Source organism: Aegilops tauschii, chromosome 7, assembly GCF_002575655.3.
Source record: "Aegilops tauschii subsp. strangulata cultivar AL8/78 chromosome 7, Aet v6.0, whole genome shotgun sequence".
NCBI lineage: Eukaryota > Viridiplantae > Streptophyta > Magnoliopsida > Poales > Poaceae > Aegilops > Aegilops tauschii.
In genome coordinates, this window is record NC_053041.3 from 542,663,931 (window position 1) to 542,676,180 (window position 12,250).

The 12,250-nt window shown below is 46.7% G+C and overlaps 1 protein-coding gene and 2 non-coding genes across 3 annotated transcripts; 2 read left to right on the top strand and 1 right to left on the bottom strand.

Annotated features, from left to right (window-relative positions):
• The first annotated feature begins 2,085 nt into the window (after positions 1 to 2,085).
• Positions 2,086 to 2,158, top strand: TRNAE-CUC (transfer RNA glutamic acid (anticodon CUC)). Its single transcript has one exon. It is a non-coding gene; the product is annotated as a tRNA-Glu (tRNA).
• Positions 2,159 to 5,108: 2,950 nt separating this feature from the next.
• Positions 5,109 to 5,181, top strand: TRNAE-CUC (transfer RNA glutamic acid (anticodon CUC)). Its single transcript has one exon. It is a non-coding gene; the product is annotated as a tRNA-Glu (tRNA).
• Positions 5,182 to 5,285: 104 nt separating this feature from the next.
• LOC109778618 (uncharacterized) lies at positions 5,286 to 8,322 on the bottom strand. The gene is made up of 3 exons (XM_020337186.4): positions 7,021 to 8,322; positions 6,789 to 6,935; positions 5,286 to 5,863 (listed from the first exon to the last, which is right to left on the bottom strand). Exons 1-3 carry the CDS (start codon positions 7,933 to 7,935, stop codon positions 5,519 to 5,521), a joined length of 1,407 nt encoding a protein of 468 aa, XP_020192775.1. The 5' UTR covers positions 7,936 to 8,322; the 3' UTR covers positions 5,286 to 5,518.
• Positions 8,323 to 12,250: the final 3,928 nt, after the last annotated feature.

Here is a 12,250-nt window from a genome sequence, read left to right on the forward strand (position 1 = left end):
ACGTTACTAATTCGATCAGGCCATCTGATGACCGCATGGTCAATTTTGCAGACAAAGGAGCCAAATAAAAATTGCTCTCAACTGGGGAGCCAAATTGCTGCAAACGCATGGCGCGCCACTGCAAGAAGACTTCTGATCCTGTGTAGATGGTGATTGGTACCTGAGCTTTTCAGGTAGATAGTGCTCTTGCGCTGATCCTTATGAAGATGGTGATCTGAACTTGATCTTTTCAGTTGTAGCCAGTGCTTATGTGATTACTGAGGGGCCAGTTTTTTTGCCTGGATGTTGTTAACTCCACGGTTTAGCTGACAAAGTTGTAGCCTCATTCTCTACTTGTTTGTGTTTTTCTTTTCCTTCAGGCTAGGCTCTTCTCTATTGCTATGGTTTCTGATATATGAAATCGGGGGAAACACTCTATTAAAGAAGGAAATTAGGGATGATGATCTGATCAGCGGAGTGTGGTGTTTTGCCTGACACTAAAAATAATAATGCTTATTATGGAAAAATACCCGCTAGGGAAAAACTAGATATTATTCAGCCCCTAAGTTATTTGCATGTCACTTGTGGAAAACAATAAGGGCCGCGGGTTATTGACAGGGTTTTAGACCTTCAAGTACATTGACAATGTGATAGTAATAGATAGATTTGCAGTCCTAGCTCTGTTATCTTCGGCCGAGCCACGACAGCCTCATCCGCCTTTGGACAGGAGGGAGGGAACGTGTAAATGAATTGCAAAGGAGGTGTTTGACACTAATTAGATGCAATCCGTGTGTACGATAATAGGTCAGTACACAGAAAAATCACCACGCACAGATATAAATTCATTACGAAGATGGTGAACCACAAAATAATAATTCCATGCTAGTACTATAATTTCATTACAAAACAAGACTTGAACATGGTAGCGAATCTTGATCCAGCTGTGAAACTTATGTCTTCTCGGTGATCTTTAGAATTTTGTTTTTCACCTTATAAAGCAAGATTCATCAAATAAAAAATAAAAAATAATTTGCTAGTAATCTCGAGAAATTGAGATGTGCCCTCACCAAATTCAAGGATACTCGGAATTTGCCAGGAGAAGGCACATGTCTGCAATGTGCTGCTCTTGTCAAAATAAACAATGAAAGTTGCTTCCTATCCCTAACTTATCTCTTATTCTTCCAAATTTCCTGATGTCTCCTGTTCTCACAGTGTTTCTTATATATCTTTTCTTGTTTTCTCATCCTTTTCTTGTCATTGTGTGTAACATTCACCTATTTGATATGCTAACTTAGTGTTGCCAACAGGTAAAACTGAGCTTCCTATCTATTCATGTGAAGGTAGAGTCGCATATATAAAGAGTGAAACATTAATTGGTCAAGTGAATGTTGGTAGAGCTAGAATTCATATATTTTATCATGAGATGAATGCTCATGAGTTGTGTTGCCAATTAATAGCAGGAACATTAATGTTATAATCATCGTTCAATTTTGTACGAGTCCAGATTTGATCAGAAAAGTTTGACCTTATTCAAAACGTACATTATGGCCACATGCTTCTCATGACCTCCAGCCTCGGTGGAGAGCTGTTATGCCTTTATATAAGCCACCGGAGGCAGTAGTTATCTATTATCTTTGAGGGATACCGTGCGATCAGGTAATCCTACAATGACAGGAAACAAATATCCTACAGCCGCAATATCCGCGAAATAGCTATACTGTTCTTATCCCTTTCGAGTGTCTACCCAAGCGCAGGACTCAGGAATCCCTAGACGCCATGATGATTGTGGTCCAACGTTTTCGTCTGATCCGGTTTGAACTTGCAGCAATACAGAGTTGCCATGCCCTGCGATGAAACTTCTAATCTGAGAGGAAAAAGGCATCAGTACGCATACATGCAAGCTTGAAGCACTTGTCGGTCTATGTTTAAGAAGGGAAAATCATATTAGTATGCATGCATGCGACCGTGGTACTGAAATTGATCTGTGACGTGCCTCCATGCCCAGGAGCTGGATGGACTATTTGTCTGCCGCAGAGACTTGTGATGCGCCTCTGACACTGGAAATTAAAATGATAATTAGAGTAACTGTTAATTAATAACCAGCAATCCGTCGTAGTCTAGGTGGTTAGGATACTCGGCTCTCACCCGAGAGACCCGGGTTCAAGTCCCGGCGACGGAAATTTTCTTTTTTTTTTTGTGCATGCATAGTCTAGGTGGTTACAGTCACTTTAGCTGAAAGTTCAGACCGGATTTGCCCTTCAAACTCCTTTCATGAGGCCCTTGAGCTTGTCTGCCCAACTTTTGACTGATGAGCCGATGACTCCGTTTGGGAAAGAAGAAATATGGGTGCAAATATTGAGTCTCTGAAGTCTTTTCAAAATTAAAGCTGTTTCATGGTTCAACTTTTCCTCTGCCATGTGCAATTTTCAACGGTTTGAACATTCTGATCACTCAAAATTATCACCTTATGAAAACCATCTATGATACTTTGCAACCATCTATGATACTACTTCTACGATACTTTGCACTATGACGCTAACCTTTTTTTAAAGCCAAGGAAAAAGACGTGCCTCATTCATTAATAAAAAGGGGTGTTTAGAGTACATGGCAACGGCTCCACAACATAGCCGTCAAAGGAAAATTGCATACGGAATTACTCACGTTGTATGATCTTGCTCAAGTGCTTAGCCCCCGTGGTAACCTAAAGTTTGGCCTCGTCTTGAATAAGCTTTAGGATGTAGAAAGGCAGCGTCGTTTTTTTTCTAAAAACTCTAGCATTCCTCTCGTTTCGGGTGGTCCAACTAACAAGCATTGTGAGAGTAGCGATCAGCTTCTGATTTGCGGTATCAGGCCGTGACATGCCGGTCCACCACTTCTTGACGTTGTGCTCGGTCCCCCATCTGTTTGTGTCAAGCCCTCCGAGCCCGATCAATCCTTTGCCGTCCTCCACACACTAGTCTAAGTTACTCCACATTATAACTAGCCTTAATGCCCATCATAACCTCAATTATGAAAGGGTATGGACCGATCTCAACCGTTGATGTGTTTACATAGGGTGTACCGAAGCAAAAGTGGTAAGGAAAATGATGGTGGCTCTGTTGGCTCCCTTCTTCATCTCTTTCAAATGCGGCTTAGACGTTTTCTATTCTGTCCAGAGGAGGGCGAGGTGGCAGCAGCAGCTCCTGAATTGGTCGAGCCACTATGGATTTACATATTTTATCATCACTTCACCATTGTCTTTGCGATATGTCACTCTACAGACATGTCAAGAACTTGGGACCCTTTCTTTTCAATCAAGTGTGCCATCTCATCGGGATTGTACTTCAAAATGGCATGCAAATCTGTACCTACTAATAAAGTATGGAGTGTTTCTGCATGTCCATCGTCATATGTTTTATTAAAAGCCCCTTTGGTGTTTTTTTAAATAACCCGCGGTCCAGTATTAAGTCCCTCTCCTTTCTCTCTATCTGTTGGGTTTCGGCCCAACTTCAGTAGCCAATGTAGCGCACACCAGACTACTTGTCACTTCTTATAGGATTGGTGAAAGAAGGTGAGTAATTGCAGAAATTTGATGTTCTGTATACAAAATCAAGACATGCCACTGTAGATGTTTTCTTGAAGGCAGCTAGCTACTTGGATTGTGCAAATCAACAAGTACCCCCGCAGATACCATCAAAACTAAGGTTATTCTTAATTAAGTAGCTCACCAGATCACTTTAAGAATTTTTTTCCACATGAAAAATATAACCTTGAAGTTCAAATCTTCTATTGAAACTCCTTTTCTATGTATGAACCTCAAGAGACAACTTCCAGTAGACCTCAGAATAGGCTTTCGCCCCGCTTTACATATAAAGCAACGAACCGAAGCAAACTATTCTTTCGCCTTTTACTTCCAGTAGACCTAGCCAATGGAAATCTCAAATCTCTTAGCTTGTATAAGCTCTCGGTCAGGTATTCTATTCGTAACTCAGCGTATTTTTTTCTGAAGTTTTATGCCCAACTCTCAAACATTTTTTGTCAAGAGTAAGAATGTAGTTGTTGAGAACTTCACATAAATGGTTCCTTGCTGCAGCAGAGTGGTATCAATATTACCATAGAAGTAGACGTTGTTTGAATTATTCTTGATTATTTGTATATGTTTATAGCTCTCTGCTTTGTTCTTAATTGGGACTCCTTGCTCCTTGGCTCCATGTAAATTGTACAAAAGGTAATTATCAGAATCTTACGGTCTTTTAGTTTGTTCTGAGCCTCTGAGGTTCATCAATTTCACTTCTGAACGTGATATTTCTACGCTAACTGTCACTTGAAAGGCATGTTTTTCTTTACCTTTTCTTAGTTGGTTTACATTTATCGGATGTTCCAATGTTGTTCTATCTGCATATGTGCAATCGGACTTACAAAACCACAAGCAAAGCAATTTATGATGTTACAAATAAAGCAAGCATCTTCTATTTATCAAGGTTGCATTTTCTTAGTTGTTGTTAGTTACCAGATGTGTTAGAACAACACACACGCGTGTGTGATTTTCTCCTGCCTTTCTGATTTCTGAATTGAAATGAGCAGGTGCATGGGTTTCTCGAGAGGCTCAAGTAGTGGCGCTTCAAGCTTGATGTCCCGCGACCTAGTTCCTTGAACCGGCTAACCCTTATTGATGTCGTATGTCCTGAACTGACCCTCATGACCAAGTTCCTCAACCCGTCCAACCCTCACAGGCATGTTGTGCAGTGGCTCAACTCATTGCATTGTGATTGGAACACATTTGGACACATAGGGATTAGGTGAACACCGCCAATATCGGCAAGGATGGCGAGGAAGAAAAGCGACGACATGGGTCGAGCGCCGTGCTAAAATAGAGGACATGGACTTGTGAGGGAGTCTTGATCCATGCTTATTGTCTTAGGGGCATGCGATATTTTTTTTTCCTCCCGTTGCAACGCATGGGTAATGTTCAGTACGCGTACATGCATACTTTAAGTGCTACTAGTCAGTCCATGTTTCAGAATGGGAAATCGTGTTAGTATGCTACTGAAATCGATCTGTGACCTGGCTCCATTCACGGGAGCTGGATGGACTATTTATCTGTTGCAAGGCATGTAGGAGTAATTGGATGCCTATCAGACAATCAATCATCCGTCGTAGTCTAGGTGGTTAGGATACTCGGCTCTCACCCGAGAGACCCGGGTTCAAGTCCCGGCGACGGAATTTTTTATTTTTGTATTGCCCCCCGTTCATGAGCTCCTTGAGAATTGCTACTGTACTACCCAGATTCTTCGGATTGTCAAGACAAATTCAGAAGCCAAGTCACATTCCGAGCCTAGGAAATGTTGCCAAAGACACATTCACAAAAGAGAGCGCCTCAAGAAGTCAAGAATTTGAATCATGCCAGAGAACAAACATGGGTAATTACTCCGTAAATTGGACAAAAACAAAACATTCATCCAGACTATCAATAACTGAACTTAAAATTACGACTGCCTGCACCTCGTACAGTCATCGCTCGAGCAGCTTTATGAAATTTATCATTCCTTCACCATATCCATCAGCAGATTACTATCTCCACGGACGAGGAAGATCCATGTCTGAGTTGCTCCTTAATCCGATGCCTGCTAGCTTCATCCGCCTGGGATCTTCTCAGGGACTCAAGGTCGATGGCATCGCACCCATTGCATGGGCTTCTACCATGCAACTCGATTCTTTTCAAGCCCACGGCACGTTCCATGACAAGCCTTATATAGTTTGTCACCTTGTCTTCATCCTCGAACCCAAACATTATAAATAACTTCAGGTTTAGGTGCTTCAAATCCTTGGATGGTTCCCACACGATCTTAGTCTTCTCGGGATTGTCCTCGGACACTTTGGCACATGGGTGTTGAGTTCGAGATAACTTCATGTATGGACATGGAAAGTAAACACCACATGTTAGAATTAAACTTCCCACCAAATCATGCAGGACAATGTAACAACAATTGCAATTTAATATCTTAGTCACTTAAAATATTGAAATACGCTCAATAATACTCCCTCCGTCCCACAATGTAGCTTGCAAAAACGTCTTACATTGTGGGACGGAAGGAGTAGTATTTAAGTTTAGGCCCATGTAGAGTTTTTGGATGAATCAGCATGAGTTGAGTCCCAGATAAAGTAAGACATGTGAATGTGCTTCAGGGATTTATATGAAATTACAGCTGCTCACATGTTTTCTTTCCAACAAGATACTTTGCAATGAGGAATTTTAATAGAGGGATGTGTGCACCAAACGATGCAGAGGCCAGTCCTTTCCTCCTTCCAAAAAAAAAAAAAAACTCGACCCAAGGGGAGAGAAATCCCGAAGGCATTATATTGTAAAGTCAAGAAAAGGTCCCGAACACCGGCTTGCGCAGCGCAAGTATACGCAGCAAACACGCTGGCTTGCACAACACAAGTATACGCAGCGAGGGGCCTTTTTTTTGTGAGAACCAGGATTTGAACCCTGGTTGGTAGCCCCACTCCAGGAGGTCTCTACCACCGCGCTAGACGCACGTTTTCTCCTTCCAAAAAAATAAGGAGGGGTTTTTGGAGAAATCTAATACGCAATACAATTCAGCAGAATTTTTTTGTCTACATGGCATTGTCTCGCTACAAAATACTTATAATGAGGCATATACGCAATACTATTAATATTTGTGATAGATCAGAGTTGGTGAGCCGTGAGTGATTGAAAATTAGTTTAACTTCCTGCTATGTTATTAATGCTGAATATTCCGGAAATATGTGAGTCGCATCAAGACTAAGATGTGGATTAAATTTAAAGAGGTAAAGTAATGACATACTCTGAATTTCTGCAGGGCAGGTGCAACTTCAAGGATAAACAAGGTCCAGCTCAGGTTACACTCAGAAAAGATATTAAAAAGCGCCAAACTAGTCAGGTTGTTGAATATAGAAGTGAGCTCCTTCGGGTGTTCTGGCTTAATCCAAATCTGCAGCAAGAACAAGAACACAATAGACAGCTGACATTAGTAGAAAGGATAAAATGTGATTTTAGATGCAGAGAAATTAACTTACCATTTGAGAGCCAAAATTGAGATACAGTTTAGACAGGTTTGTGGCACTCCTTGAAAAGCACTCGCTCAGTGCAAATGGCACTTGCGATGCCTTGGCCCGAGAACCGAGTTCTACTTTGTAAAGCTCAGGAACATAGCCGCAGCGCACAGGAGGGTTCTTGCGGCTCCAACACCAGAATATCCTGAGCTTAGGGACGGAGATAAGCTCGATCAGTGCGCAACGAAAGCTGATGAACCAAAGATTCTCAAGCCCGGCATGCGGCGTGTCGATCTTGAGCGCAGAGTGTCGGTCAACCAGTCTGCAGGATCTCAACTTGAGGTCCTTGAGCTTATCACAACCACGAATGAGGTCTGCGACATCGGAATCCCCAAATGCGAGGTCCTCGAGTGTAAGAAACGTGAGCCACCCGAAGGCGACAGGGTAGGCGCTGGAGAATGACATGAACTGCTTCCCTAACTCTGTGAGCAGCTGGGTAGTGCGTCTAGTGCCGTCCTTGCATCGGGAGCATATGTCAAACTGGAAGCATTTGGTGTGGCCGCGGCTGACGACGTCCTCAACAGCGCGGCCGATGAAGCTCAGGTGAGGGGCCGACACGCAGAAGGTGAGGGCGAGGGTCTCGATGACACGAGGGCTCTTGCCGGCGGCCGGAGGAGGACACACGGACAGCAGCCTGCACGCCGCGTCCTTGAACGCGCCCATGCCCTCGAGCAGCGTGGCGCGGTGGAAGTGGCCGGCGTTGAGGTGCAGGCGCGAGAGCCGGTAGGGGAGGTGCCGCCACCGCGCCGAGAGCGCGCCGGCGCGGACCGCGTCGCGCAGGTCGAGACGCTCGAGGATCCCGAGGAGGAGGTCGTCGTGGAGCGCGCTGATTCTGTCCCCATCTCGGCCGATGTTGAGCTTGAGCGGCGGCGGCCCCATGGTCGGAATCCGGAGGTCGATTGGTCGACTGAAACCCTAGAATCGATCGCTGAGATGCGCCCCCAGCCGCGGCTCCTGGATCTGGAGGGGACGGGGAGCGCCAAGCACGATCGGCCCGACTCCCACCTCCTCCTCCTCCTCCTCGATCCCCCTCCGGCGCGCCGCCGCTAGTCGCGCATGTCTCGCTTCGACTTGGTGCTCGCCGACTTGGATCTGACTGTATTTGACTGATTCGTGCTGTACAAGGGGATTGTACAGGATGGGGAACACGCGAGCACGGAGGAGCAGAAGAAAGCTCACCCAAGGGTACTTTTTTCTTGTATTTGGAGTAAATTTTGTTCATATGATCAGGCACCACACGCCCGTGATTTTGTACATATATTTTCAGCAGTAACCTGGATTTGTTTTGGAGCTTATCCTATATACTTAAAAAGTTCACCCCCAGCAATCTATTTATCTAAACATGCAGCCTATCCACCTCAGCCATGCGTCACATCAGCAATTCTCCACCCATCTCATCATTCCTTTCTAGCCCTCTCTCATATGTGAACTCGAGTTTTTTCTCCCTCGTCAGAATAGGAACGATCTTTTCACACACATCAGAATATGACACAGTGCACCGCCAGGAATGTCTTTCTTTTCTTCAGAAATGGCCTTTGGTTTTTTGACTTTTTCTCGCCCCTAACTTCCAGCCCGCCCTTCATTTCCTTCTTGGATTTGCCACTGCCTTTAAATATACAAAGTTCTTATTTGTTTAATAAGGTCATTGTGTTTTGTATCTTTTCTGGTTGTATTGTAATCATTTTGCCGTTGAGGGCGGTGGCTCTTATAACTCTAAAAACTAGATGATACCCCGCGCGTTGCTGTGGGTTGAATCAAGACGGTGCACATGAGAGCTTGAAGTCGACGGGGCGCGAGGGTGGACTAATCATCTACCATGCAGTCATGTTGAAGGTGGGGCTGGAGTCCGCAGGACTTCACTCGGTGTTGATTGAGGGGCTACGGCTTAAGAGCTCAGAGAGTCGAAGCCTATTTCAGCGGGAAAAGCGAGTGACGCGCAGTCCGGACTAGAGCCCAGTGGTCTGATGAAAGCGTGAAACTCGTCATCGGTCGGTGATGATTGGTGGTACTCTGCAGTGGGGGTTGAGTGGTGTGGGTTTGCGACCCTTGAGACTCGACCGGGACAACGGAGGCTCGACGCGGTAATAGCGGCGAGACATGCGGTACGCACGGGACATGAAGACGGGCCAGGGCTCTGGTGGTCATACATGTGGTGAGACAACTGCGAATTTGACTCGGGATGACTACAAGCAATGATGAAATTCCTTCAAGTTTCAGACAGACGGTCAAGAAAGAAGCGGTGATGTTGGGTTCAAGTAACTCTTATGTGTGACACCCAATATGTGAGTTGTTCAGTTTCACGCAGGTCAGTGATCAGTGTGTGATGGCGTTGGACGTATACTCTGGAAGTTGGGAGCACAGACTAGAGTAAAGAGGAACTTAATTTTTCTTGAGCGTTGACTGTGGTCAAGAAAAGAAGGGACGACTACAAGTTGCAGGTGAAATCATATGGAGTCTTTGGAGTAGCAGCGGTACTCATGAGATAAACTTAAGTCCAATGTACATGGAAGTTTGACGCATTGACGAATTCAGGGTGGTGGAGAATATTCGCCATGGTGAAGTTTGTTAGAGTTGTGTCGAATATTGTGTATAAGGTAGGTTACAGTTGGATTGTAGTAGTATTTTGTTTAGATAGGATATGGAGTCGTGTCCTAATAGGACACTTGTATCCTAGGCTTCTCATATATAGTGGGGGTAGACACACGATGTAACATATGTCAACATAATAGCACCGGAACACATGGGAAGCCGGCGGCATATGCCGGTGTCCAGGGCGACCGGGTGCTGTATTGTAGCGGTGTCATGGGAGAGCGCCCATAGTCAGGCCCAGAGGATGTAGCCATATCGGTGAACCTCGTTAACAAATCTCGGTGTCGTGCTCGTGTGATTGCTTGGTCCTCGGATGATCAACGAAGTGCCTCAGATTTATTCTAACAGCGGGATATTTTTTAGCTCGAAAGGTGTAAGTAAAATTTGACAATATTATATGATTCAAATATTCAATAGTAGTAATAGCCAGAAAGAAATATTAGAAAGGAAGACTTTTTTTTGTAAGGAATGAGTAAAGTTTAGTATAAGCAAATTGAAATAACCAATCAAGGAGAAATCCTCGTGAAAAGAAATCCAAACATGTCTTGATTAGAGGAGGCAAGAATTTCACATATGTATAGGCTATAGCAAATACATATAAGAGCTAAGAGCGTTTTTCACACTAGTGTAGTGTCAAAAACGCTCTTATATTATGGGACGGAGGGAGTAGTTTGTAGCTAATCCGGTCTGATACTGATATGCATGCATCTATTAGCTAGGGTCCATTGACAACGTACCTAAGGTAATCAGCAAAGAACTAATAATAATGCTTGCCTGCATAGGTGCGCATGCTACTATACCAGGGACAACGTGCACACATGTGTAAGGCGTAACAGCAGTGTCACGCACGCCCGCGCAGCGCTCTCGCTGGTGAGGGGTGACATGCGTGCACGCGCAACGCTCTCCCTTTTGAGGTTGCCGGAGGACGTCCTGCTGGAGATCGTGGCGTGCGTGCCTGGCGTTGCTGGCCTCTTGTGGTGCGCCGCCGGGCGCAAGTGCTGGAGCTCCCTTGTCACCGAGCTATCCTTCCTAAGCTGCAACTGCAACTGGCCATAGGGCGCCTGCTGCCACTAGTCCTCCCTCGTCGGCTTCCTCGTCCGGCCGGGAGCGGTGTGACGGCGGGTAAGATCCACCGGTCTCGAGCCTCGTCCAAGCGTCGTGGTAGGTCCTCGGCCCTGGCCGTCCGCTGCTCAGCTCCATCGTCCTTGGCGCCACCGGCCTCTTCCACAACTGCGTCATGCCGCTCACGTCGCACTGCGGCGTCCTCCTGGTGCGCTTCGATGGCGGTGCGAAGGCGGAGCCCGAGTCGACTGCATCGCCGTCTGCATCCTGATCTCTGACGCGTGCCACGTATCTCTACGCTGCCTCCGGCACGATCTCTGACTGGTTCTTCTAGTACTCGACACGATCGTCATGTGCCTGCCTCCGGCAGGACCCCCGCAGGAAGACAGCAGGGAGTGCGCAACATAAAAAGAAAAGCGTGCGAGGGTTAGCGGCTCACCAGATAAACCGTGGCGGTGCTTGCTGCAGCTGGGAAGAACATAGACGAACATGAGCTTTGACGGCGGTCTACAGCGGCAAATGACAGCAAATGGAGCTCTGCATGGGAGGGGAGTAAGCTCCGGCCGTGAGGTAGGTGCCAACGTCCCCAAGAGCTTCCCAACATGATGGAAGCAAATCGCTCGGGCGCTCACGGCGGCAGCGGGCGCTCGGCTGTGGACTTAAACCTTGTGCATTCGTCAGTTTAGTCTTAGCAGAAAATAAACGCCGCTTAGTCAGCTGAGTAGATAAGTTTGTTAGAAAGTTTTTTCCCTTAGAAATAGTCCACACCCCGCATGAGCTGGATCGTGGGATGGCGCGATTGTTGTGGCTCGGCGTGGCTGTTTTCTCAGGCCGTTAGTGGCCTCGTTTCCCTTCTGTAACAGAATAAGAGGAGAAGAAGAAATGCAGAAAAGTTGCAAGTGTTCGCAACGCAAAACTACTGTATTCTGAGCACTCTCGCGTGTGTGTGATCTGTGCTTACAATTGGCATCAGAGCCGTTAGTACGATCCGGCGGTCATGGCGGGAAGTAAGGAGCCCCGGAAGGGCTCCGGCGAGGGGTCGCGAAAGGACTCCGATGGCGGGTCCCGGACTCCGTCGCCGACGCGTGGGCGCACGCTCTCGCGGTCTCCCAGGGCTAGGCATAGACGCACCGTGCGCGGGCGTGAGGTCGCCGCGCCGGTGGTACAGAGACGCGAGGTGGCCCTCCCAACGGTGTTCCCTACACTGACCCGGAGCAACTACGGCAGCTGGTCTCTCCTGATGAGAGCCATCCTACAGACTCGCGGGCTGTGGGACGCCGTCACCACTGGAATCGCCGACTACCACGACGACCGCACCGCGCTGGAGGCTGTCCTCCGGGCAGTGCCAGAGGAGATGCTCGCGGTCCTCTCCACGAAGGAGACGGCGAAGCAAGCCTGGGACGCCGTCAAGACCATGCGGATGGGCTCAGCCGCCGTGCGCGAGGCCAAGGCCCAGGGCCTCCGTCGAGAATTCGAGGATATCCGTTTCAAGCCCGGCGAGAACGTCGACGACTTTGCGATGAGGCTCACCGGGCTCGTCAAC

Bases quoted from the DNA above. Each gene is read 5' to 3' on its own strand.
- LOC109778618 (XM_020337186.4), bottom strand. From the start codon at position 7,935: ATGGGGCCGCCGCCGCTCAAGCTCAACATCGGCCGAGATGGGGACAGA. The intron at 6,936-7,020 runs GTAAGTTAATTT...TTCTTGCTGCAG, and splicing joins TCAATTTTGGCTCTCAAATG to ATTTGGATTAAGCCAGAACA. The intron at 5,864-6,788 runs GTATGTCATTAC...CCATACATGAAG, and splicing joins CTGCCCTGCAGAAATTCAGA to TTATCTCGAACTCAACACCC.